The sequence below is a fragment of the Battus philenor genome, unplaced genomic scaffold (assembly GCF_028537555.1).
Source record: "Battus philenor isolate CCGP_79_NKW_IND1 unplaced genomic scaffold, ilBatPhil1.0.hap1 SCAF_1, whole genome shotgun sequence".
Classification (NCBI taxonomy): Eukaryota; Metazoa; Arthropoda; class Insecta; order Lepidoptera; family Papilionidae; genus Battus; species Battus philenor.
Window position 1 is genome coordinate 4,304,852 of NW_027181661.1, and position 27,119 is coordinate 4,331,970.

General features: G+C 32.5%; 1 protein-coding gene across 1 annotated transcript; it reads right to left on the reverse strand.

The window, feature by feature from the left end:
• On the reverse strand, positions 1-26,103 carry LOC137922235 (probable citrate synthase 2, mitochondrial). Its single transcript, XM_068765185.1, has 9 exons — positions 25,967-26,103; positions 13,777-13,938; positions 11,674-11,903; positions 10,614-10,770; positions 8,518-8,717; positions 4,412-4,544; positions 3,465-3,610; positions 2,102-2,264; positions 1-1,103 (listed from the first exon to the last, which is right to left on the reverse strand). Exons 1-9 carry the CDS (start codon positions 26,009-26,011, stop codon positions 942-944), a joined length of 1,398 nt encoding a protein of 465 aa, XP_068621286.1. The 5' UTR covers positions 26,012-26,103; the 3' UTR covers positions 1-941.
• Between the last annotated feature and the right edge of the window lie 1,016 nt (positions 26,104-27,119).

Sequence of the window (27,119 nt, forward strand, 5' to 3'; positions counted from 1 at the left end):
AACCACAAAGGCTGCATTTTACGATGGATAAAAACAAATACCATAAATGAATTAACTAAAAATCAATTGAATTACATATTTCATAAATAAATAAATTATTATAATATAAAAATGTCAATTCATAAATCCAAAAATCATCAAGAATAAATAATTACAAAAAAATATATTTGATTGAATTTTACATATCAATGGATAATCAATACTTTGGTAACTTGAAATTACATTAGAACACTGAAAAATGAAGAGAAATAAATTACCTATGAACTACAGTGAAGGGTTTGACGTGTTTGTAAATTTATTTATTCAAATGTTGATATGATGATCGAATTATCGACGTATAGTTTAAATAACTATTAAATATAAGGCAAAATTCAAATTGAACTTTTTGTTGCATAATTCAGAATAATATTGTCATTTGTAACGCCCCTTCCAATATTTCGTTGTTTCGTTCCCTCAAATATGTTAACCATCAGAGATACACATGTTGAACATAAGTACACACATTGTATTGAATTGTCAATAATTAAAAAAATAAAACAAAATCTACTAGTCAAAAAATGCATCACTTATACTTAAATTAAAAAAAGAAGATAAATAAATTAAGATAATATAAGTGAAACTATTTAAGTTACAATGAAAAGAACGAAACAAACCATAGTCAACGAGGATTTAAGTGTAAACATTCAATTATTAATGAAATAAAACTGAAAGTGAAGTATGAATCAATCTATCATATGTCAAATTATTTAAGGGCCCGGTGCAAGCATTAACTACGTCAAATGTTTTGTACAAATAAAATTTCTAGAAAAGAGAATTTACTCTAAAAAATTAGAGATTTGCATAATCAATTAGATTAAGTCATAAATGCATTGCATCCTAAGGGCCCTCGTACGTCGCACAATACACGTGGGACGCACGTAAACGTTACATCGTGAACGGTCTTACTTTCCGAACTGCTTCATAAGTAGTTCGGTGCTGAACGATTTGGGTCGCTCGATGGGGAAGCCGAGGGCCCTAGACCAGATCAGCTGCGCGAGCACACCCAGGGCGCGCGAAACGCCGAACATCACCGTGTAATAGTTCATCTCCTTCAGGCCGTAATACTGCAAAATAATTAATTACTTTTAACTCTGTTTCCAAAGTGGACTCCCGGAGATTTACGGAAAACACGACAGAGGTCGAGATATTTTATATGCTTACGATAGTGAAGAACTAAAATGTTGGCTTGTCTTCACCTGTAAATGTAGATAGATAATCTTTTTATTTTGGACAGATTATTTTTTTCACTCATAGCATAATCAATTAAATAATTAACCAATCAATTTTGGCTAATTTTTTTTCAAACCTTAATAGGTTTGAAAAACAGCCTCAACGTAAATTTCCATAATTTATTCCAACCTCCAAAAGTTTTTGTCGAGTGTTGGTTTTATGGGAGAAATAGAGCTACTCGTGACTATGATGTTTTAAATATATATTTATAATAACTTTTGACGTTGATTTATAGGAAGACCTGTGTATCAACTTCTCTAATTAACATTTTACGTGTGACTTTTTTATGCGACGTCTTGTTGCTCCTATCAAATACTACACAATAATATGTGTTGTTTCGAAATATTATTAACAATAACTTTATATTATTCATTAATTTAAAAATTTAATAACACTAATGTCAATGCTATGGATGAACTTGTCCATTGCAAAACGAATGGTGTCTAAATCAAGCGAAAGTCTAGCTCTGTATTGTACGGATCAAGTGAAGGTCTTTAAGGATCGCCCCCGAATCGTAGTGCCATTGAGATGAAAAATTCTTCATTTTCTCAGATAATATTTAATTCTTATATGACATTTAAAATATTATTCTTAAATATTGTATGTTGTTTCTGACAGTTAAACTTTACCAAAGATTATGTTTAAATACTGTGCAAACTATACTTTCTTCTGCAAATGTTTAATTTCATTGCATTTGTACATTCATTTCAATGTTTCTTTACGATTTTTTTAATAAATTCTTAGATTTCATAATCATAACTTAGATAGATAAAGGTAAAACGTTTATTTTGTGTATTTAGTTAAATATTAAATAAACTTGCGAGAAACAAACCTGCAAGAGCACTCCAGAGTGGGAGTCTACATTGGGCCATGGGTTCTTGACCTTGCCAAGCTCAGTAAGGATCGGAGGCACCACTTTGTATACAGCAGCGACCAGCTTGAACAGAGGATCGTTGGGAAGGTGCTTCAAGGCGAATTCGCGCTGGCAAGTGTATCTATGGAATAAAATTAAATGAGATATAATTATTTACTACACATAAACATATTTATTTTTACATTTTTAATAATATGTATAATGGGGAACTTAATGTGAAAGGCATTTTCTACCAACTTACTGTTTGCGGTCCTGAGATTAATGAAGGTAAGTATATTAAATAAAAATGATAGAAGAAAAAAGAAAAATCAAAATGATAAGTAAAAAAAGTAATATACTAATGACTGATACTTACTACAATTACATCATATACAAGTAACAGAAAGAATCATTATATCACCATGATATCTAACTTTTCACAAAAGGTCGAAAACCGTCAGCAACTTTGTCTGTGTGTAATTAAAAAATGTATGTTCAGTCATGTGAGATAAATAACTGTTAAAGCTTATTATGTTTTTTTTTAATTTCAACAATCTTGTTAATTAGCAATCAGCTTAAAATCTGTCTACCAGAAATGTATAAAATATATAAAGATTTGTTCCAATTTTGTTTATTAATACTTTTAAACATATAATATTATGATTTGCACCAAACTTTAAACTTTAAAGGCTATTTACTACAGGTGTAAGCACAATTGAAACCACACCAGCCTATCAGATGAACTAATTTTATGATATTGTGTCGAATGTAATTTCTAACTTTTTTTTAATAAAAAGTGGAATAACCATGTTTCGTTCTGACACTTCTCAAGCATGTGTTCCTTTAAAACTGTTATCAATAAAGTATTGATAGTTATACATGCCGGATAAAGATAATTTAAATAATTTTAACACATTCTATGGAATATGCCTTATTAACCACTTTGGTACGGTGCTTGTCGGCCACAAACCATACCATACACATAGCCGAGCGTCGACTTTAGTCATCAATCAAGAAATACAATTTTAGCCTATCTTTGCAATAACAGCTTATTATAATAACATGAAGTGAACGTAATATATATCTATATCAGCTTGTAATGTAAAACAATCTCATGACAAGTGTGTTTAAGAACAAGAAGGGTTCAATGTCGATAAGTACAGGCTGTGCATATTCTTCTGTGGCCATCGACTATAGGCGACGCTCGAACCGTAGTGGTTGAGATTTTGTGTAGATAATAATATCTCAGGAATTCACTGCGTTATTATTTATACTGTATGGAAATAAATAAATAGTGTTAAACATGTAAATAGCAGACTTCCATAATAATGTCTTGTTTTACCTTGGATCAGTCTTCCTGAGAACAGCGTGTCCATATCCTGGCACCACTTGACCAGATTTGAGAGTCTTCCAGATGAACTCCTTAAGCTGTTCCTCAGTGAAGTTGTCACCGACTTGCTTGCGAAGCTTCTCAAGCCAGATCAACACCTGTATTAATAAAAAAAACAGTGTACAGTATTTTCTCGTATAGTAATAAAATAGTGCAAGTAAAGTTCTTTGTTTTTAGGTAAGACTAAAGTCTACGACCAAAGTGATCTGGAAACATGATCTCTCACTATGGGCCTCGTTGACAAGATCACAATCGTTAAACGGGTTATTTCATGTTGTTAGGGGCCAGATCTCCAGGCAGATCTTCCTCCTTCTGAGCAGCCAAAGGCCAATACGACCCAAGTTGAGTTCTCCATCAACCTTCGAAGAGCTTCATCTTCGCCCAATCTTATCTATAATAGACGTTGACGAGGTCTCCATTTTGGCCGCCAACATTTCAAGCAGCTTCAAGTCCAACGGAACCCTATCTAGTCCCCCCCCCCCGCCGCTCTTCCCCGTTATGAATCAAAACCCATATCGAGCTCCCGGCGTGAGTGACTATATTTTATTAAAAACAGAGAAAATCGGATTTATGACCCTAATAGTATATTTAAACTGAGAAACTAAACTCCATTTTTAAACGCAAGAGACGGTATAAATGACAGTTATGACATTAGACATTACATGTAATTTCAAATGTGCAAATGAATTACATATAATCACTTAAGATAATAATGTATTTAAGCTTGTTTTAATGATATGTTAAAACACAAATCCAATGTATTTAATATCATTAATTGTACTGCATCCGTATGATTGATATTTTGTATTTTAAATAACTCATGAAAAAGGTGTGCAATGTCATCTGTGTATTTGTTTGTTTTTCGTATAAAATATAAGTTAATAAAAAAAAGAACCGACCTCTTGGTTAGCCAAGCCGTGGAGTGGTCCAGCTAAACCGTTGAGACCAGCCGCGAACGACAGGTATGGGTCGCTGAGAGCTGATCCAACCAAGTGGGTGGTATGCGCTGACACGTTACCACCTTCGTGATCACTGTAAATAAAAGAAAAATAGTTAAAAAAAAATTCATTTCTTTAGTTTTGGGCAGCATTAAAATTTCGCAAAGCATTAAGACTAATTACAAGTGTATAAAACATTTTTTTTGGAATAAATCGCGGGTTTATTTATATTATGTTCTATGTGTTTGTAAATAAACCGCGATATTATCCCTTGAAAATTATTGCATTAGTGCAAATACAAGTATTCCTTCTTACAGCAGCTTATAATGTTTATTAATATTATACAGTAAGAACAAAATATTCACATAATACATAATAAACCCAATTTTTTAGATTTTATTATTTTTATTCTTGATAAAACGATTATTACATTGTTAATTTATGATCGCTGTCGTATAAAAATAATGTTTGTGAGTAATTCAATAAAATCCATTATTAACATACTTAAAAATATTCTGGTCAAGTTTAATAATATTGAAAATAAACAATTCCTATTGCGGATTAAAACTCGGCGAAAGAATTGTTTTTACTAAATTTCAAGTCTCTAAGCCTTATGAGTCCTTACATGTTATAAATCAGTACATAAGTCGACACTTCTTATATATGTATCGATCTTAAAATACCAATAAAATAAGGACCGATCTCTCTCCATTGTGGGTAGATGCTCTACAATGTCCTTGACGGTCTGTGGTCTCACATACATTTTTCATTCATTCATTTATTATAGGTGCCACCGAAAACACAATCACACCCGATACATTCAAACGCCGCACTATTTTGGAACCGACACACGTACTCGGGTTTTCGAACGATGCGACGACAATAAAACAATACATGTATATTGTATACCGTCATCGTCCTCATTCGATAAGGAACCAGTCACGTTGAAAACAAGGCAAAATCATATATCACAACCCCCAACAATACTACATGGAAACGTTGCTGGAGTCTCCTCCGCCACTTCTATTCCCAGCGTTAATGCTTTTCGAAGTGATAGCGGTGATATTAACCAGACAATAGCAACCTACCAAGCTGAGGTTCGGCCCTCTCGGACACGCTTGTGTCGGAATGCTAAGCGGGTATTATCGCTGTGTGACAGCTCAAGACGAAATCCCCTCTTAGGGGACCTTGTGCCTGGACACTCCATTGAGCTTCCACTAAAGCGATCTAAGAGCTCGTTGGCCTCTAAATTCTGAGATCTGATCTCTGATCCTCTAGATTCTGAGACTACCCAGGGAGCACTCGAGGTTCACTACCTCAAAAGAGGTCTGCAAATGCTTTTTACTAAACAGTGAGTCATGCTTTATTGTTCAGAATAGATTTTGTCCTTTTGTAACACTAAGGCTACTAATTAGATTCGTGATTAAAAAAAGTTTTGAAGGTATTTTAGAATCAAACCTCGCTTAACAAAACTATTTTTATATACAATGATATTTCAGACTTATGTTAGTACTAGTAATGTAAGTAGGTACAACTTAATCTGTACAATTTACAATGCTCTTATTAGGTTAGCATAATATTCATAATAGTCAAAATGCATCGCCAAAGTTTCATTTAACTCGAAATCTAGAATGTTACGTTACGTAACTACATGAAGAAGTTAGTTTCTGTTATCTAATGTAAAGCGCCTGCAATGTACAATAAACGTATGTAATTACGTTTTATCGCATTGTCGTACCATTCCTGATAATTTTAAATCGCTTGTCACACTTCTCAAGGTCGAATCGCACACTTATCAAATTGGACAATAGCGTATAAATTTAAAAAGGAAATCTAGATTGTTGTAATGTTAATTCATATTACAGTTCACCTATACAAATTACACGTATTATACAACGCCCATGCATACACAGAATTGAGTTATATGCAGAATACTTGTATATATAATTAACCTTTGAATTTAATTTACTTTTGATGTTATTAAAACTCTTATTCAAATTATTAATATTTTCACTCTATAAGGCTTCAGATTCTGGAAAGGAGACCACCAAATAGCAAAGTATAAAGACTAGATTCGGTCTCTTACACCCAGTGCTATCAAAAATCAATAGCCTATGTCTAGCAGTGGATGTCTTACGGCTGAAGTAACGTGGTATCATTACTGCATAAGTATAAGAATTGTATTGTGTACTATAATAATATTAATAATAATTAATATTATAAGAGGAGCACTGTGAGTGATAATTTAAAATAAAACGAATTAATCATAAGCAAATGGAAGTAACATTAACTATCCAGATTGACTTTTAGTAACCATGTAATTTGAACAACCTATTCAACTGTCTTTTTTCTTTAATGCACTAGGGTTTTTAAATTGACAAATAAAATCTAAATCTAAATTATACTGAGTCGAAAACAAAAATAAACTTTAAAATACATTGAAAACTAGCTGCGCCCGTAACTTCGTCGCGTATAATTTAACAAAAAATTATTTAAAATATTCCCCCTTTTTAATATAATTTTTTATCTAAAATAAAAGTAGCCTTAGTAACTCTTTATCACATTAGCTGTCTGCCATTTTAAGTACCGTCAAAGTCAATTCAGCGATTTCAGAGATTAGCCGGTACAGACAGATAATATATATAAATACTATATATTTATATATATATATATATATATATATACGGTAATTTTAATATTACAAGCAGACATGTCAATATTATTTATTAGCATATATAATTTATATCTCTATTTTGTGTTACACATTGAGATATTTATATATTTGCTTCTTTGATTCGAATCAGTATAAAATACATTCCATAAACATAAACTGTACATTCACATCAACTGTAGTGGTTGTCTAAAGAGCTGCGATTTTCAATGGCAAGATACACTTTATATCTTGATAGGTACTCTGTTTTAGTTATATTACATCTACACAATTGCGATACATACTTGGACAAAAAATTATAAATGACAATCGAGAAAGCTTAAAGAATAAATATATATCTCCTATCTGAGCAGATAGATACTTAAATCGTTATACAAATACTAACTTATGTTATCATTGACAACACAGATCAAGTGGTTATATGAATTCTAGAAAATTCTGATCAAACATTCTATGCAGATTAAACTAAACGATTAAAATATTAGCATTGCGTTGAAATTTTTAATGATTACAATATGTTAATGACTACCAGTGTTATAGATAACAAAAGAGAACAATGAAACAAATTTCGCAAGCATGACTCATAATAATAAAATATGGAAATAGCAAAGCATTCGCACTCGCACAAATGAAATTAATATCACATGATACCTAAAGATCGCTTGATTGTTTTATAACAAACAAATGGTTAATGAAGAAGATCTATCAATATAATCAGAACAAATAATCATTATATTTGCATAGTAACTTTTTAACTTATATTGGAGGAGGCATCAAAGGGTTGCTAATATATAAGTTAAAAACTTTAAACTGAGGTGTAGTTTGTTTTCTCACTCGCCCAAGCAGGTATAGTTTGTTATCTTTGTCTCTCACACATTCACATTCCGGTTTTTATTTCGATACATTTCAAATTTATGTAAAAATTTTAAATATTTAGATCGGTAACATTTTTACTTTTTAAAAATTAATATTGAAAATCCCCGGAACAAATAAACTACGTTAAATAATTTCGTACACATATTATTTTGTAAAACTTTAACAGAGGATAGAGACATGGTCATAATCAAATATGTTTTACAAATCAATCGCATAGCACTATATAATAGCAGAAACAAAAAGTAATGTGGATGAATATATTGCAAACATCTGTTATATTAAAACAAAACATGCAATTTTACAACATACTTCTACAGTCCCATATGATTAGTATATATGACGCAACGTTTAATACTTGCGTAGGTCATTAAGTGGAAAAAAATTGATCACATGCACCAACGATGAATGATCAAACAATATTTATAAAATATAATTTTGCTATAATCATTTTAGGCTTGTCCATATTAATACAAGCGTTTGACATCATACCGATATTATTCTTCATTGTAGCAGTACTAACCTGTGTATGGTAAGATATAGCCGCATAAGTTCGCTGAACTGCGGATCGTCGAAACCGAGCATGGTGCAGTAGTTAGCGGACCAATCCTTGTTGTCGTCGATTGCGCCGATGCCTTTGCCGTCGCGGTAAGTATTGCGGTAAATAGTGGCGGCAATCACTGGAAGCTTCGCGATCAGGTTCATTGTGTCCTCGTACACATACTGTAAAAATATAAACGTAAATTTAAAATTATTTTTAATGCAATTTATATGAAAACAACAAACATCACGTCAGCCGCTGGACTTCCACTGCGAAGAAAAAGCCTCCTCAAAGATAGCCACGATAAGCTGTCCTGGGTTGCCCGCATCCTGCGACTTCAGCCGACCTACCCGCGCATCGTCAACCGTAGAAGCCTCTCGAAAACCGTCTTTGTGCAAAGCCCACTGCCACTTAGTACGCGAATATTTTTGAGCTACATTGGTGCCTCTGGTTTTTTTTTTTTTTTTGGAGATCTCTTTTCTTATTCAATCTCGCAGCGAAGCTTCGACCATTGCTCTCTGAGTGACCATGAGCCTTATAAGGCCATCGTAAACGACCACCTCTCCTATCTATATGTCATTATCAGCAACACACACTGGTCGATGACCTCCGTCTTCAGACATTAAGGTATTTTGGACAGATTTAACACCACTTGACATTATCTCAACTGTTAGTAATAATGAGGTAAGATTTTTAAAAAGAAGGTACAAGTAATAGTGGGAAAAATTGTTATAACTTATTTCAGTAGTTTCTTTTTTATTATATCCTTTTTAAGGATCAGTTACTAGTAGAATATTTATCATGTATATATAGCATAAAGTAATATAAAAAAAATCTATTCAATTACATATTACTTTATGCTGAACACCTGCCTATTTGTTATCTGAGCCACCTTGGATTGACTTGTACATAATGCCTATAAGGTAATAAGTCCGCCATTACACAATGTTTAAAAAGAGTTAATAATAAATATTTAAATTGCGTTTGCACAGTGGAAAAATTTCTGCTGCTTACGCAAGTTGACGTGCCTTTGAACCTATTCTCATATTACCTGTGATTAAATAATTCTGTGGTAGAATCAAATATGAGTGTTGTCAATCAAAAATGACTAATCATTTTATTAAAAAGAACTATCGTTCGCTAGCTTCGCGAACTTAATGGAAGCTTCGCAACCTCTATTTTGAATGGAACTTCATAAAATCAGTTCTCAACCGACCTTTACTATACATATAGGAATATTCATTTCAATTTTCAAGTCTCTAAGCCTCCATTTAAAAAATAAAAAAGTTAAACCGCAGCTCTGCCTTTAATAACATTTCAAGACGCTTAGCGACAGCAGAAAAGCTGAAGAAATAAGTTCATTTCAATTTTGAAACCAGTTAAAGCGAATTCTATAATTAGATTTCTTTAAGAACGCGGTCTGTGGACATTGAAGCCTTACATATCCAACGTCGTAGTTACGAAGCAGCTACAAAAGTGGCTTCAAGAGTCAAATATAAATTTATTGACTATTTCGACTATATATACTCTGCTCTCTTTCAAACACACACACACAAGCGATAATACTTTTAGATAGAACTTTTATGCTATAGTTTATATTGTTTTTTATTTAATCATCTTTTTAGTACCGACCACGTGACATTTTTAATTTTATGAGAAAAGATTATTCTTCTAATACACACCTTTTTGATACTTAAAGGGGTAGGACAGCAGATTTGTAGCAAGTAATGTGTTTAGACAAAAATATACTGTTAATATTATTATTTTAGATCTTTATAAACACACTACATAGTGACTTAATTACGATAATTTACAGTATGTTTGTGAGTAATGTTAAACAGGTTTTTATGTATTATCTTCTTCCCACTGCAAGGTATAGGCCTACCTCAAAGATCACCTAAGAGGTTTACGAACGCCGAGTCTACCGACTCGTGGTCACCACCCTAGACCCTTTCGGTCTCAACGACCACCGACTGCGGTGGGCGAGCGGTGGGCGAGCGGTGTGCCCCACCCACTCCCACTTCAGATGAGCAATTCATCGAGCTACGTATGTCGATGTAGGTAATTAACAAACTCACCTCCCAGTACTTAGACTTATGTACACCTTCGGCGTAAGCTTTTGCGAAGGTGGATTCGCTGTTCAGTGCAGTTACGGCGGCGGAGAACTGCGACATTGGGTGCAACTTGCTGGGCATGTTGTTCAGCATGGTTACCACGTGGGCCGGGAGTTCCGCTCTAGTTAAACAAGCAATAATGATTAGAAACCAATATGATACCTCATAATTGAGGTGCGAATTTACTAAATGAGCTGTTAAGTATTTAATTAAGTAGAAAATTTGTTAAATTCTAACAAAATAATTATTATTCAAACAGACATTTACACGTAATTGTCGAATCGTTAATTATTTTAAAATAAGTAGTAAACCACCATAGATCTGGTCAGAAGAACCGGCCAGAAACTGAACAGTCGCATGTTTGACATATACATTTTATATAAGCCATGTAAATAAGTCAACAAACAAATGAATAATTCCACATAAATCAAAAAGAAAATTAAGATATCTATCGCTACCTGTCAAACATTTGACGTCAATTAAAAAAAGACAAGTCAGGATGTTATCATTAAAAATATTGTATACAAAGTATTCAATGAAATATAATCACATCATTAGTATTATAGTATGCGAAATATAAAACTTAATATCTTTGGTAATCGTTGTTCATTATTAGAATATTAAATAAATAAAGTGATCACTCTGAAATACTTTTGTCCATTTATTCGATTGAATTTCGCTAGGCCATTATATATTCTGGCAGTACGTTATCTGTAATAAAGTTCGATCAGACGAAGTTCCCGTGACTTAATTAAAATATTGTGATAAGTAATAGGTGTAATAAAATACACATGCACAATCACAATTTTATATATACGATTTTACAAGAGTCGTATATATAAAATTTTCATATTCATGGCATGTCATAAACTCATACGTAATACAAACTCAACTGCTCACAAAGAATGAAAAAGGCTTCATGACTAGTTTATATACACAAGGCCTCATATTTCCAATAACATCGAAGCCGTCTCAATTTTATCTAAAGTGAACGATACTTGAAACTTGTAGCTATATGACTCACCTGTGAGCCCATTCCTTGGAAAGGGCGTTAGCTTGAGCCTCGGTGGGCAAATCTCCAGTTACAAGCAACCAGAAGAGACCCTCAGGTAGAGGCTCGGAACCTCCTTTGGCCTTGGGCAACTTCTGTTGGCATTCGGGGATTGAAAGTCCGCGGAATCTAATGCCCTCATCAGGATCGAGGACTGATGTCTCCCACACTAGACCCTTGATACCGCGCATGCCACCATACATCTAGACAGACAAATTAAGGTTTAAGAATTCTTATTTCTCATAAGAATACCAGAATCAATAAGAAAAATGTTTTAACATACACGAATAAATATTTATTTCGATACGGACTAGTACGTACGGAATGGACATCAGTGCTAATAACAGAAGTATATTTTATACCAGTAAACAACTTTGATGCGTAATTTTATTTATAAATATCCAACTTACTCAATATTGTCATATTATATAACTCTGTCTGTTCACATCGTAGTTGATTTATTTCATTTATGTTACCTCCGCTTCGAACGCTTTATAGCACTAACGGTCACATATAAATATACAAAAATAAAAAGAAATTTCATTTAAAATTATTTTCATTTCAAATATAATCGTCACTTGCAAAAATTGTTTTATCTAATGAAGCCTATATATTAAACTACTTATCCCACGCCTGCTTCGCGAACCTAACCATTAGACTGCTACGCAATTTATACAAGAACGCACGAAAACGAAACTGCCGGACATATTTTGACTTAATGAAGTCAAAAATACACTACCATTAAAACCAATATCAATCAATTTAAAAAAAAGCGAAAAAAAAATTTCAGTGACCTGGTAAAAAATTAATTAAAATATGGGTGTACCATCGGAAAAAGACGCACGCACATCAGGGTAAAAAAAAACACGTTAAAACTGTTTTGCTATTTTCAAGACAAAATAACTCAACGCCTTTGCGCCGTGTAGCAGCCAAACGGTTAACGCCCCCTTAACAGGCCTTTATGGATGGAATTTCCTAAAATTATTAGCTGACATTTACATGACGAAAGGAATATTCATAACAAATTGCAGGTCTCCAAACAATATGGTTCCAGAGATATCGCGGTGAGTCATTACAAAGGCGGAAATACTTTATTACATACATAGATAGATGAAATGATTTGATGGCTTTCACATTATTTTAAGACTTGCTAATGTTGTAGTCGCATGTAAAGCTTTTGTGACCTAATGGTTACTATATTAATGCCTTCTTTGTTAACAACGCCCATACAAGACCAATAAAAGGTTTAAACCTACTAACAAATTATGTTTGCCCGTTGCCAAAACAGTTTCACCGAGTTTGAGGTGTTCTGAGAAGGCTTCTTTATAGTATTATAACTAAGCATGGGAGCTTCCTTTAGAGCCGCGGCTACAACCGTCACACTAAGACCATGCTGAATTTCATAACAGCAAATTTTTAAAAACTTTAGCTACCGAAGTATAAAAATACCTACGTTTTTGCAATATTAATTGGGTGTTGATGCACGAACACAGCATTTACTTAGTAACGCTAAAGAACTTGACGAACGTTATCGGTGTCAATTGACAAATAGAACGTTTTATTGATGACGTAACATATGGCACGTGTACATTCAGCTTTCATAGAAAATTATATCGAGTATAGGTGAAATGGTACAAGTGACATTCGAATTTCAAATGTATTAATGTTTTTCTTATGACACATATATACATGCATACATGCGTGCGCGTGCGCGCGTGTGTGTGTGTGGTGTGTCTTCACATAAAGCGCGTTATATAAAAGTGATTGATGTTTTGTCGCTAAAAATATTAAAACAATATAAAAACAATGTGACGAGTACGAAAAATTTACGCTACATTAAAAACAATCAGTCAATATTGCATGTAGTAAAAACGTATATGCAACTAAGAACGTTTAAATTATACGCTGCTGGAGTTATAGGAAATATGTTTGCAATTATATATTTTTTTAATTTTAAACCATATAAATCATGTATGAATCAAGAATGTAAACAGACATCCCAGAGTTCTGTTAAATAAAACTTTAAAAAAATGAGTAAAACTTAACTGAGAGGAGTACTGAAGTTAAAGAACTTACCATGTCAACGGTGACTTCCCCGACTTTGGAGGCGCCATGCTGTTTGCGGAATTCGCGGATCTTCGCTTGCTCTTTCGGGATTTTTTCCTGGAGAATGCTTTTCAAGTTCGTTTGTTCGGCACTTAAGTTTCTCAGCAAAACTGTGGCTGTTGGACAGAATTTCTAGAACAAAAGAAAACCCTGTTATAATTTCAATTGAATTTAATACTTAAGAATACATTAATAAAGTCAATGTTTCAAGTTTAAGATAATTTTATTTACCTAAGTAGCTTACATAGGTCGTCGCATAAATCAACAAAAACATATGTTTCACCTATACTTTACATTCAACTATAACCAACATGCTTATGTGTAAGCACCTATATGTACTTGAAATAAATAAAATAATGATGGATAAAATTATTTATTAACAAATAATAGAATTCATTTATTCGATTTAAAAGATAATTATTAAAAAGACAGTGACATTCAAAGACCTTGAAAAGGGTCATACACCTAGTGGGTAGATATCCTACGCTGCTCTTCCCGGTAACATATACGATTGTTATTAACACTGTAATTCTTTTATACAATTATTAATTAAAAGTTTCAATCGCGATAAAAATATATTTATTTATCGTTAACATTTTGACTAAATTTACTACCGTATTCTATTATTTATCTTAACCGGTAAGCAAATACAGATAAAAAAGTAATTAGTTTTTTTCCGACATTACTTACGATATTTACTTTTTATATGTTTATCAGGAAACGATAGTACGTATGCACACTTTGCTCAGGTTTCAAGGCCGTCTTTACTAACGAAATTACTAGACCAATTAGAGATAAAGCTCGTCTCAAGGTAAAAAACGCTGATAAGATGGATGGGTGACCAAAAAACTGTTTTAGAGCGATAACCAAGTTAACAGTGTTGTTCATATTAGTATTATTTCTGGATAAACTCTTCCCTACATATAAACCTTGTTTTAGGTTTATAGGAGTACTAGTGAACATAAAAAAATTGCGATGGTCATAAGTGTAAAAGTCATAGAAAGCATTAGAAATAAGACAAACTTGTTATGTCTTTCTCCAGGCTCCATAAAATTAGTAAATCTTTATAGGCAACCGTGTACACTTATAAAATGAAAACCTTAGAATTGACAAGAAATTTAAAAACTGCGTCAAAAGCATCACTCTACAATCTAAAGAATTTTTTAAGTGATAATGTAGTTTCGAAATAAATTTCCCCACTATTGTTTACAGCACATTTGTGAAAGTGATAAAAACAAAACCGACTATTTTTTGACTCTCAAAACAAGACACTCAAGTACCTTTGTAATTTAACAGGTAAATGAATGTTAACGGATCTCAGTTTGATTCTAATTGAATTTCTTTTTACGACGGCTAAGTGGTACAAATTTTATTATTTACTTAGAGTAGCCGTCCATCATTATGTTATGCATCTAATTAAAAATCTAAACAAAAAGGCAGTTTTGATACCTTAAACACAAACTGATATTAAAATAAAATTCAAAAACCTTCCCGGGGAAATCACTAGCCTTATCTATTAATCCTTTACTACAACTAGATTTAGAATCTATCGAGTATAGACAACAGACAGACACACAGATATACTCCTAATGTATAAGATTCAATTGAACATTCTTTATTGGAAAGAAGTGTTAGTATTTAATTTTCATCCAACGGATATAAGTGCCTCGAAGATCAAACATGGCTTGGTAGGTCTTATTTCTCCACAAGTGGAAATGATTAAAGTATTATATCGACATTTCAGATTGCTATAGACATACCTTGTCGCGGTTGAATAAGTTTTAATGAAATATATTCAGTCTATATAAACAAAAAAAATTCACCCGTACAATACAACATTCTTGATATGCGCTTAGCAACACATTGGTTGCTAAGCGCATATCAAGAACGCGGCTCCGCCAATTCAATTTATTTTTGCATATATTCTTTAAGGTACTAATCGACTCCACTGACGACCGCTCACAGCACGAAAAAAACGCGTTCGATGTTCAAAAGCCAAACACAACACTCTCCATTGTCCCTTACGTAAACGGTGTCGGCCACCCGACACCGTCGTCGCGAACAACGTGGACGACCCGAGGTAGGATCAGTATCCTTACTTAGAATGCAGTGTGGTCCACGCTGCCCTCTAATCCTCAGTCCAAACACTACGCAAACAGCAACACACACTCTACCAGGTAAGCCTTGCCTTAATTGCCTCATCCTCCATCAAAGTGTCAAATGTAGGTTCGGAAACATGAATGTTTTTTTTGTTTATAGTATAGTTCACGGACCCTTCCGCTTCGTGAACTCATTCCCGAAGAAGCTGTAAAAGCCTTAAAGCTAACAGCACAAACATCTTTGAAACAGTACAGTACAGTTTAAACACTCGCTCCGAATTCCCAAACAATTGACATAATCAAAAATATTATTTATACCATGAACCATTACAGTGAAAACATAAAACATCACAATATTAGTGAAGCGTATCTCGTAGTGTACTGAATTGAAAATACATGTTCACGTCGAGTTTTTTTTTATTATTTTATATATTGAAGCGACGTTAGGCGGAGAGACGACCTTGTAAAAGTCATTGTAAGACGTTAAATGCAGACTGCATCCAATCAGTCCTTTCTGAAATCTGTGGAGGAGGCTTATTTCTAGCATTGGACGTCCTATGGCTAAAATGATGATGATACTGCAGCCAGTTGATAAATTGATTACAAAATGCTACTTGACTATACTTATCTCTATACTTTATGAGAATGTTTATGTTAGATAATTCAACATCCTCTCGATAATTGATTAACTGTCTGTTTTATCAAACAATTTTTTAAATCAAAACATGAATGTAAACTTATAACACATATGAATAGTCTACCAGCGTGTGATTGTTTTACCAAGGAATTACGTGACGTTTTAACGTATGATCGCAGTCATCCGCTAGTCAATTAAAGTTAAAAAAATAAACTGCGGAAAATTACATAACACCGAATAGCGGTTAGAAATCAGAGACGGACTGTGATCATAGGTTTATTGTCATTCAATATGAACGACATTTGATATTAAAAAAAATTTGCCAATGTCTGCTTGCGAATTTATTTTCGTTTTCTGTACATATATATATTTTTTTGTGCTAATTTAGTAAACCAATTTATAATTTGTCAAGACCTCTAAGTACATAAAAATATTCCTATTTGTAAATTTCACACTTAACCGTATCAGTCAGAGGTCGTCGCAAGGTGACTGGCTTCATTAACTAAGATTAAATAACTGAGCGTTCGCGTGTTTCTCCTTACGCGTCATTGCAAATAATTCAATTTTCTGTTATAAATGTATTTTTGTTATCTCTTGCGCCTGCAACATTTATTTACAACGTTGATTAGATATCCATCGATAGAATTCTCTACTGACTATTGATCTTCTTGTTCAGTGCAAAAAGTCAGTTCTTATAATTTATTTCTTTTAATTTAACGGCTAAGAAATACTACGGCGAAAATAGTGAAGCATTTGCACAATTACGATTTCATACTTTGTGATTTCGTTTACATTAACTGGATTTTCTAGTAGAATATGATTCAATTTACATTTATAAAAGCATTTTTATTATATGTCAACATTGTTACATTTATGATTTGATAACCTTCTATATAAATCTATAGTGTCTATCAATTTTCTTGTTTAGTGCAAAAAGCCCATAAACTTTGACTTATAGCACATAGGACTAAGAAACACTAATAGTGTTTAGGATGATTCTGCCTAGCGATTTAGATTGCGTTAACTAGGTTGTTGGATCAGGTAGAAACATCACGCCTAACACGCGCCTAAACCATAGGCCATACAGCATCACAATAACAGAAGTACAACTAACTAACCGAACAGCCACCTCCATCAACATCCGGAGGCAAACAAACACACAAACAGACGTTTCACAATAATAGCAACATGACGAAAGGCGAGAAAACAAATTTACTATTTTAGTTCGCGAACCGTATTTACGAACCTTACGAACCATTATTATTATAACATATATATTATAACCATATTATTCGTAGCAATAATGGGAGAAGTTAAATTTTGCGTTCAAATATCATTATCATTATTTCAGTCGTAATACATCCACAGTAGGACGGTCTACGTACAACGTTTTCCGACGAACTTAACAAGGGCGTCTGTCCGATTTGTGGGTGGACGTCTTACGCTGCGCTTCCCGGTCTGTGGTCTGCTCCAGAACCTTAAGGCCTCGGCTGCTATCTATTCTTCGCGCTATATGGCCTGCAGCTCGCCAATCCGCTGAACTTTGTCGGTTAGTTTTAGTTTCCTTTACGGACCTTCTCTTCTCGTAAATAAATCCCGAGAATAGCTACCTCCATGGATAGTAAAAACACGTCTCCGTACCCTAAGTCATCACCGGGAACACACATTGGTTGGACGACAAGTTGGATTCAGCGGTTGAACTCTATCTCGAAATCCTTTGGCGTCTTCATACAGTTAAATGTACCGAGTTTGACTGTACAAGTTCATATTATAAGTGATGACATAAAACAATTTAACTATGCAAAAAAAAATTTAGATTATATTTTTCTTAAACAAATGTTATATTTTAAAAAAGTATACATCAAACCTGATTGGTCTCTTAAACTAATTGGAGGCCAATCGGTGAAGACAATTAACTCCTACCGTAATCAGTGTAATGATATAATTGACATCGAACGCCTTTGGAATCTTTAGCGAATCAATGTAGTCATTTACCGCGGCCTAATAACATAGTTGTGGCTAATCTAGAATTGCAATGATCGTTATAGATCGTGGAAAAAATCCACTACCGCTGAAATATATCAGCCGACGATTACATTGCATCTTACTCAAACACTATGGAACTTATGTGGAAAGGAAAAGATCTATAGTCCAAAGACAGATGTCACAGGAGTTATCTGTATTTCAACACTAAATATGTACATATATGCAAAATGCATAAATAAAGCAGAAGAACGCAACTACGTAAACTGATAGTTCCAAGTTTAAGGAAACAAAACTGTTCTAAGAGATATGGCACCGGATAATTTGTATTGAAATTGCATATACATAAATGAAGTTGGCTGTGGCACGCCCTTTATGGCCGCAGGGGTTAAGAGTTAAGGTTCTGGAGAGGAGACTATTGGCCACACGTTGGCGTCGTGGTCAACGGACCGACCGTAATTGTCAGGTGGACTCTGTGGGTGGATATCCTAAACGCAACGTAAAACGTTCACCCTACAAATTATTAAAAATCCAATTTAATTCAGTCGCATTTAGAAAAAAATGGCGGTACGATAGTGCATCTTTGTACTCAGTGGGACATTCCACGTCTGAATTGATATTAATGCTGATGACACATTCGTAAACTTCTTTTTAACCTAACTTAAGATTCATTTATTTTTTGATTTTCTGTTCTGCTATAGCATACTGAGCATTTTAAATGTACCAATAGTTTTACATAAACATATATGATAGCAGAGTTTGTAATAATTTATTTTAATTACGCATGAAGAACGAAGGTTGAATTAAAATACGTCGATACACAGTAAAATCCAACTAAACGTGAAATCGGGGGATTATTTGTGAGTCATAGCACACCGTTTCGATTGCCACATGTAAAAACCAACGTATTAAATTTTCCTCGAGGAAATATCGTATAACTTACAAGTTTGATCGTGGTATTTAGTAATCAAATTTAAAATGTATCTTAGTGATTTCTGTACATCGTTCGATTGCATATGGGCGCTGCGTAATACAAGATTCCTGGTATTTTTAACCGATGCTTTTTATTTTTAGCCTCGACACGAGCTTGCTACAATAGGAACAGTCCGATATTGCATTTATAGCATTTAGTCAATTAATGATTTATAAATAAATAAAATAACTTTAAACGCGGAAATTATCCTTATAATAAATAAATAATAAGATAATATAAATATCGGCAAACGGTCTTTGAATTATTTCAGCGTGTTTTTCAACAAAGGCCTCTTTTTAAGGTGTCCATTCCATTCTGTCTTTTGTTATGAGCAGCATGCATGCATGCAACATGGATGTTGGACCTGCTAATATCATCCTCCCATCTCTTATTCTTCCTACCTCTTAATAATTATTTATTTTTATTAATAGATATGTAGGTATAGAAAGGTAGAAATAATAACATATTCTCTGTATCACAATTGTATAAAACTAACTACTTCAAGAATAAACAGGAGAATATACAAATAATATATTTTTCAATATTTTACAGATACTAACAGAAAGAGATCAGTATTGTTTGCTCTTATTATTAAATCATCTGTGATATGGAGGAAATAAAATCTAGAAACTTAACGTAAACTTATTCTAAACCCGTCTAATGATACGTCAGTAAAAACTTGGAATATATTATGTGAATTGGGAGTATATTGGTCAATTTAAATTCTGACCGGATTTGTCTTACACCGAGACTATAGGAAAACAATTTGAAGATAATATTAATCACTCATTACGACGGTAATATTGTCGATAGAAGTATTACCAAGATTTTTTTTTGTATTACAAGGCGGTACAGTGTTACTTAAACAAACGAACATCAACGTCAAGGAAACAAATCGTGTTCGTGGAAATAAACAATAACCTTGTATTCATTTAACAGTGACGGAAAACATAGTTTTTATTCACTTACAAACCATCAACGTTTTGTGTCTTCAGGGTATATAAGATGTATAAAAAGTTCTGAATGTACAGAACAGGAAACATAATGGAGATGGCGAACAAAAGCTTTATAATGAGGGCTTATAAAGAGGACTTGAAATCTTTGAAAGAGCTTTTTTAATTCACAATAGATGACCGATATTCGAGAAAAATGATTTTTCAACACAGTGTAAAATATTACTTTAGTATTTCGTGAAATAAATTATGATTTCTATGCATTATGGTTTTCGCAAACTTTAATTATATAATTTATAATCTGAAGTATAATAATTTGAAAGATCGTTTACGTTGCTTGAAACAATAAAATAAATAAATTGCTACAAGGTTTTTTTTAACAAATAACTGAATCAATCACAAACCGTTAGTAACGTTTCAGCTTTAAGTATGTACAGCGTCTTTTTAACCTTCAAAAAACATTTTTGTATTGCGACAATTGCAGAGGTCAACAACGACTGCGATTGCGAATAATAAAAGTTGAATGCACTAATAAAATTTAATTCATTTCAGGCACAAAAATCTGGCCGGCGATGACGTCACATTTCGTGACGAGTAGAGGCGCCAAAATTCGGCGACTCTGTAATAAGAATAACCTTCACAGGTTGCGTAACGTATGGAAAGAAACAGCTGAGAAATAAGCCAAAAAAACTAACTACATACTTCATAGTGAAGTGGCTTCTATTACAAAGGAACATTAAATTAAGTAAATGAAAAACATTTTATTCTTCGTTTTATAAAATATTACGAACATAGTATCAGTATATATAAATCGAAATAGAAATCTCGAATCACTATTTAATATTATATAGTATAATAGTAACAAACACATGTTAAAGGATGATCAATGTTACCCTATCGGCGTAGACGGACCGAAGCCTAAACCTCGTTTGTAGTAAAACTCAAGGGCTCCCTCTGGGAGTCTTGGCACTCTACATCCTTCTTTATTACCCTATTGTTAGACTGTCGAGCTCTAAATCGCTTAAACGGACGCTCCATAGCGTGAACTGGCGCAAGAACCTCCGAGAGTCAATATATACCGTTTTGACTTCCACTCAGAATTCGTTAGGCGTTCCGACATAAGACGCATGAAAGGCGAACTTCGACTCTGACAGTTCTTAATAACTAACTAACTTTACTACCTCTACTAAAGGCGTTAATGCTCAGAGAAATTAACTCCTGAAATACTTCTGTCCATAATAATTCGGAATCGATGTCCCCAATAGTTTTTACGCTTTGTACTTTACTAGCAGTGAATTAGTTTTATCTTTGTAATATTAACGTCGCGTCTTCCGGAAGAGCTAGGAAGAAGTGTGATACCCTTACATGAACTAGGCTATCATACGATGGTCCATGTCTACGTAAAGGTCTTCACTAACTAACCTGTGTTCTCAACGCTGATTATTCTGTACGACCAGGCGTTTATATGATATTTCAAGCCAAAATTATTGCACTTCCTATAAAGAAGGAAGATTCATAGTTTGAAGGTACATCGAAGCTATAGTGATCGATGCATGACTTATGGCCTGTAGTTTAAAATTAGGTAAGTTAAGCAGGCATATTGGAGATCCCAACTCGGCTTTATAAATACTTATTGCACTAAAACACATGGACTTGTGCTCGCATATTCGCACCGTTCGTTAGCAATTCCGTTACCGTAATAAAACGCAAACTAACGCCCTAGGACTCAACCGTTTTAATTTCAATCGTCAGCGTAAAATGTATAAACACTACTCGCTGTTTAAAAAAATTCTATACGTATCAACAATATGTTTAGATTAATTTATAGGTAATACTGTCAGATTCATATGTGAATATCTGTTATCATATCGCATTGTCATAAGAGACATCTTAAGAATACCTTTTGAAAATCTCAAAAATGTATTACATGACATATTGTTTGTGATAACGTGATGAATTGTTTGAATGCATAAAATAAGTTAAATATAGAGACCTAATTTCAAGTACAGTCTTATCGTATATTACCGGTTATATGAACGTCCACATTGTGTTCGGTTAGGTTATAACCCTACATAAGTTAATGAACGCCATGTGGCACAAACACCCGCGCACGTACGGACTTTACAACTATTCTAGAATATTCCGCTTGCTCATGGACGTATTATTCGAAATAACGCGCATAAATTACCAACCAACGTAATTCGTGACGTAAGTTTATATTAAAAAAAAAATAAAGTCTCCCCTCTACTTTCCAAATGATGATTGATTTAGTTGATCAAACGTCTTATCCGAGTTATTTTCGATATGATAAAACGTATCAACTTATCATCGTATTTCGATATCACGTGAATCTCTTCAACGGAATAAAAAAAAAATTCCACAATTCTATCAGAAACGTGTCCGCCCTAACTGGAATAAAATTATTACTTGCTATCGTCATGTATTAATTACGATGCGAATGGAATTAATATCGTGATAATTAATAAATGTGCCTCAAAACCGGCATACGAGGTCATTAATAAACTAGTGTATAAAAATCTATAACTATGATTTTTGAATTGCATGAAGTTATATATATTCATACATGCGAGATTATTAAAACAATACGTAAAACATTTAGGCAAATGGATGCAAAAACCACGTGGCTCGATTCGGTCAGCACTCGTACAAGGTCTTGACCGAGAACGGGTTCGTACCATTTATCCATGCGGCATAGTTCGAACACGTTTTTTTTATCACTTCCGCGCCTATAATGTTTTTTATATACTATATTAATATTAGCGACTACAAGTAAATTTCTTGCCGCCCTTACAGACTTAACACTGTCTGGTCGGTAAATTATAAAATAAAATAAATAAGAAAAACGTATTCCAGAATTATTACTTCATTTATTGATTTAACAATAAACAGCGATTGCTTATAATTAGTTTTCTATTTCGTACTGCTGGACCCTCGTAATGTGATTGCATATAAATACATATAAAACACATTTTTTTTTAATTTAGACTGTGGTTTGTACTTGAAAAGGAAAGTTATTTCTATATATTTCTATATATTTCTTTAAAGTCTTTCGCTTAAGTGTCTAAAGTTACCTTCACGTCCTTTAAAATTATATTGTTCTTTAATATTATATAGATTGTAAGTTATTAAGGTGTAACTACAAGAAACATTTTTTAGCAAGTATGCTTTTCCCTTCTCCTTTTAATACGCGAGGTGAGAGGAGTGGGGTTCTTATAACGAACGTTGAATTTAAATTATGTCCCGCTTTTATAGGTGCTCGTTTTTTTGCCCGAGAATTCCAACGTTTCGATTCCTCGTGGATCTTTTGTCCCTTTCGTTCGACAGTCGACATTAAATATTTCCCAACAAATGCCTATTACAATTAATGTCGATAAGGTTTAAATTATACAGAGAATAAATAAATTAGTGTAACCAACGTTTGGGTACGCAGCCAACCACTAAGAACATGACCTTTGTTATCTTTAGAATAACGCAGCGGACTTCGCGAAAGTCATCACACGCTTTGCGACTATATATAACATGACGTTGCAATTACAGGCTGTTTATAAATTATAAGACGAAAGTTTGAAGTTATTAGAAAAAAAAAACAATTCGAATTTTAAAATCCACATTAGTCACCTTCAAGTGACATGAACGACGTTCGCATTACCGGAGTAGTGGTTATCACGATCACTACGAACCGCTGTGACAATGACACAGATAGCACGAACAAGGCTATGGCAACGCATTAAGTATCGCAATACGAAATCTTCACAACAGGCCTAATAATTAAACATCACACTTGCATGCAGAGATTTAAAAATTTCCTTTTTTTCTCATTTATCATTAACACGTTAAATATACTTTCATATACTTAAAACAAACAACTCCCGATCGTATTCAACCCCTAGAAATACGAGGAGTATTTTCACATATTCTCAACGAGGAGAGTACATTAAAATATGTTAGATCACGACTGCTATTAATATGCTATAAAATGAAGTCTTGGAAATAAAATGTGCTATCTAAGTACTGCTATTTGTATTATAAATTTAATTGAATGGAGACTTCATGCTTGAAAGCCTATAAATGATATGAGTACTTTAAAAGGAACCTACTATCTTGTTTAAATAAATTGATATATAAATTAAAATTAAAATTTATAAATGTAACTAAAACATTTTCCATTTTTTGAAAGCTTATAAATGTTGTAAAAGAAAGCTGCTATCTTGCCTCAATAAAGATATAGTACCATTTAAGTTATAAATTTAATAAAATAGGTATATCATTTCTTGAAAGTCTGTAAATGGTATAATTAATGTAAAATAAATCTGCTATCTTGTCTAAATAAATACATAGTACCAACAAACATATAAATTTAATAAAATACAAATTTCATTTCTTTAAAGGCGTTAAAAAGTATTGTAAAGAAAATTTGTAAACTTATGGGGATAAATATGAAACAGTTTAAGAAATAAATACAATTAAAAAGATATTACATTTCAGCAAAAGCTATAAAGGTTGTAAATATTATATAGGAAAATTGCCATCTTACCTGTTAAATAAAGTAGTCATTATAAAAACTAATTCATATTAAAACAATTATAAAAGATAATTGTGTTAAAAACCAAGGTTAATTATAATCAACAAGACTCTCAATACAATTTTTATATAAGAAATAATGAAGGAATCAAATTATTGTATTTTGCAAAAATCCATTTTAATTGTAATATAGTTATAATATTTAGTAGATAATTAATTACTTTTTTATTAAATGATACAAATGTATTACAAAGTCAACAAAAATTGAGTTTAACTGAAAATATAAATTATTACATTGGAAATTGTGTTATAAAATATAGTAATTTTTTTGGAAATTTAAGAGACAATTAATGATAATGTAAATCTTGTGTTAACAATCATTAATTCATTTTCAAAAGAAAAAGGTTATTTTAATGGCAATACATTAATATACTCATTGATTTTGGTGCAAGACTCAACACCAAGGTTATTTCAGTTCTTATATAAGATGATATTACATGAATAAAACTAGATGGTACAGGTCCATAAATTATATTAATTATTAAGAAATAGGTGACATTAACGTACATGGAGAATAACTAAATGGTTTTAAATATTAAAAAACAAGTAAATGATAAAAATGAAAACTATTACATAACAAAATTTATTAAGCATTAAAAGTAAAATAGAGAAATTGTAAACTTCATTTATGTTTTTAATAAATATTTAATTTTTTTCATTCCAGTCGTGTAGCGTCACTTATAACGCTTTACCGCGAAATGACGGAAGGAATTTCTGCACAAAACGTTCATGGATATTTTGAAAAGAATATTAATATAAAAATCTTTAACAGGAGCACATAAAATTCAAAGATATAATGTTATTACATAACTCCAAAACCAAAAGGTGGCTTAAGCGTTACGTAAAATGTATTTAAGTGATAAAATATATTAAAAAAAAATGAAATGGTATGATTATAAGCTAGCATATTTACCTGTAGTTCCACAAGTTTTGTAGATGTAATTTTAAAAAGTGCCATTTTTCGATCCACCGGGCGTTTACCACAAATAAATTATGGTTTGAAACTCCCTTCCCGTGACCAACCACATTCACGAGTGATATAATATTGAGTGCTTAGCGCATGTGGGTAAAGCACCGTAACTGTCAATACCTATTATACTTATCTTCATCGCGTCTTTTTTGTATTTACGCCCTCTATTTTTACATCCCGAAATCATTTTTTGTTACAGATTTGAATATAACAAGTTTGTTAAATTTTATTACTACTATTTAAAACACAATGCAATTTTTAAACAAAACGATGGCAGTAAAGCAAACACAAGTAACAACATTACTGTTCATTTTTGAACAATACTTATGCTATTTTTTGTTCTTTCGTTGTTTAAAACTGACCTATTAGCTTATTTGTCATCTAGCATAGAAAAATGTGTTGCTAAAACATGTTTTTAAAAAAATCAATTTAGGAAAATAAAAACTAGGAACTGAAACACAATCAACATTGTGACTTGCGATTAACTAGCTCTAGGCCAATTAATTTTAATTTTTAATATTTCTTTCAGATTCCAAATTTCTTACTTATTTTTAAATTATATCGCAATATCACTGTAGCGCTAGTGTATATTGCATGTAAATCCAACATCTTAATGTCAATTAATTATTAATTTGCTAAGCCATTGTATATTTAACCAAAATTAGATTTTTTTGTGTGGATTTGTATTTTTGACAACTTACTAAATTTTTAAGTTATGTTTTAAATTTTTTAATCTTTCTTCATTTATACCCGTAAACTATAATTTTTTTACAGGCATATTAAAGAGCGCTTTAAATAGGATTTTGGTAAATAATTGAAGGCGTTAAAATAACAGAATAACTGAAAATACGTTAACAAATGGCCAATTTACAAATACCATTAAAAAAAAACCACAGTAGTTTTTAATTATCTGAATTTCTGTCAGTTTATGGATCTCATATATTAATATTAAAATTTTTCACCGGCGTTTTCTTGTAATTAAATAGGATTAGTCATGCGATGGATGACAACTGACATTTTACTTCTATCTATACACGTCCTTAATTTCTCCGTGTATTTAATAGTAAAATTTATACAAATAAATGAATTTGCAAAT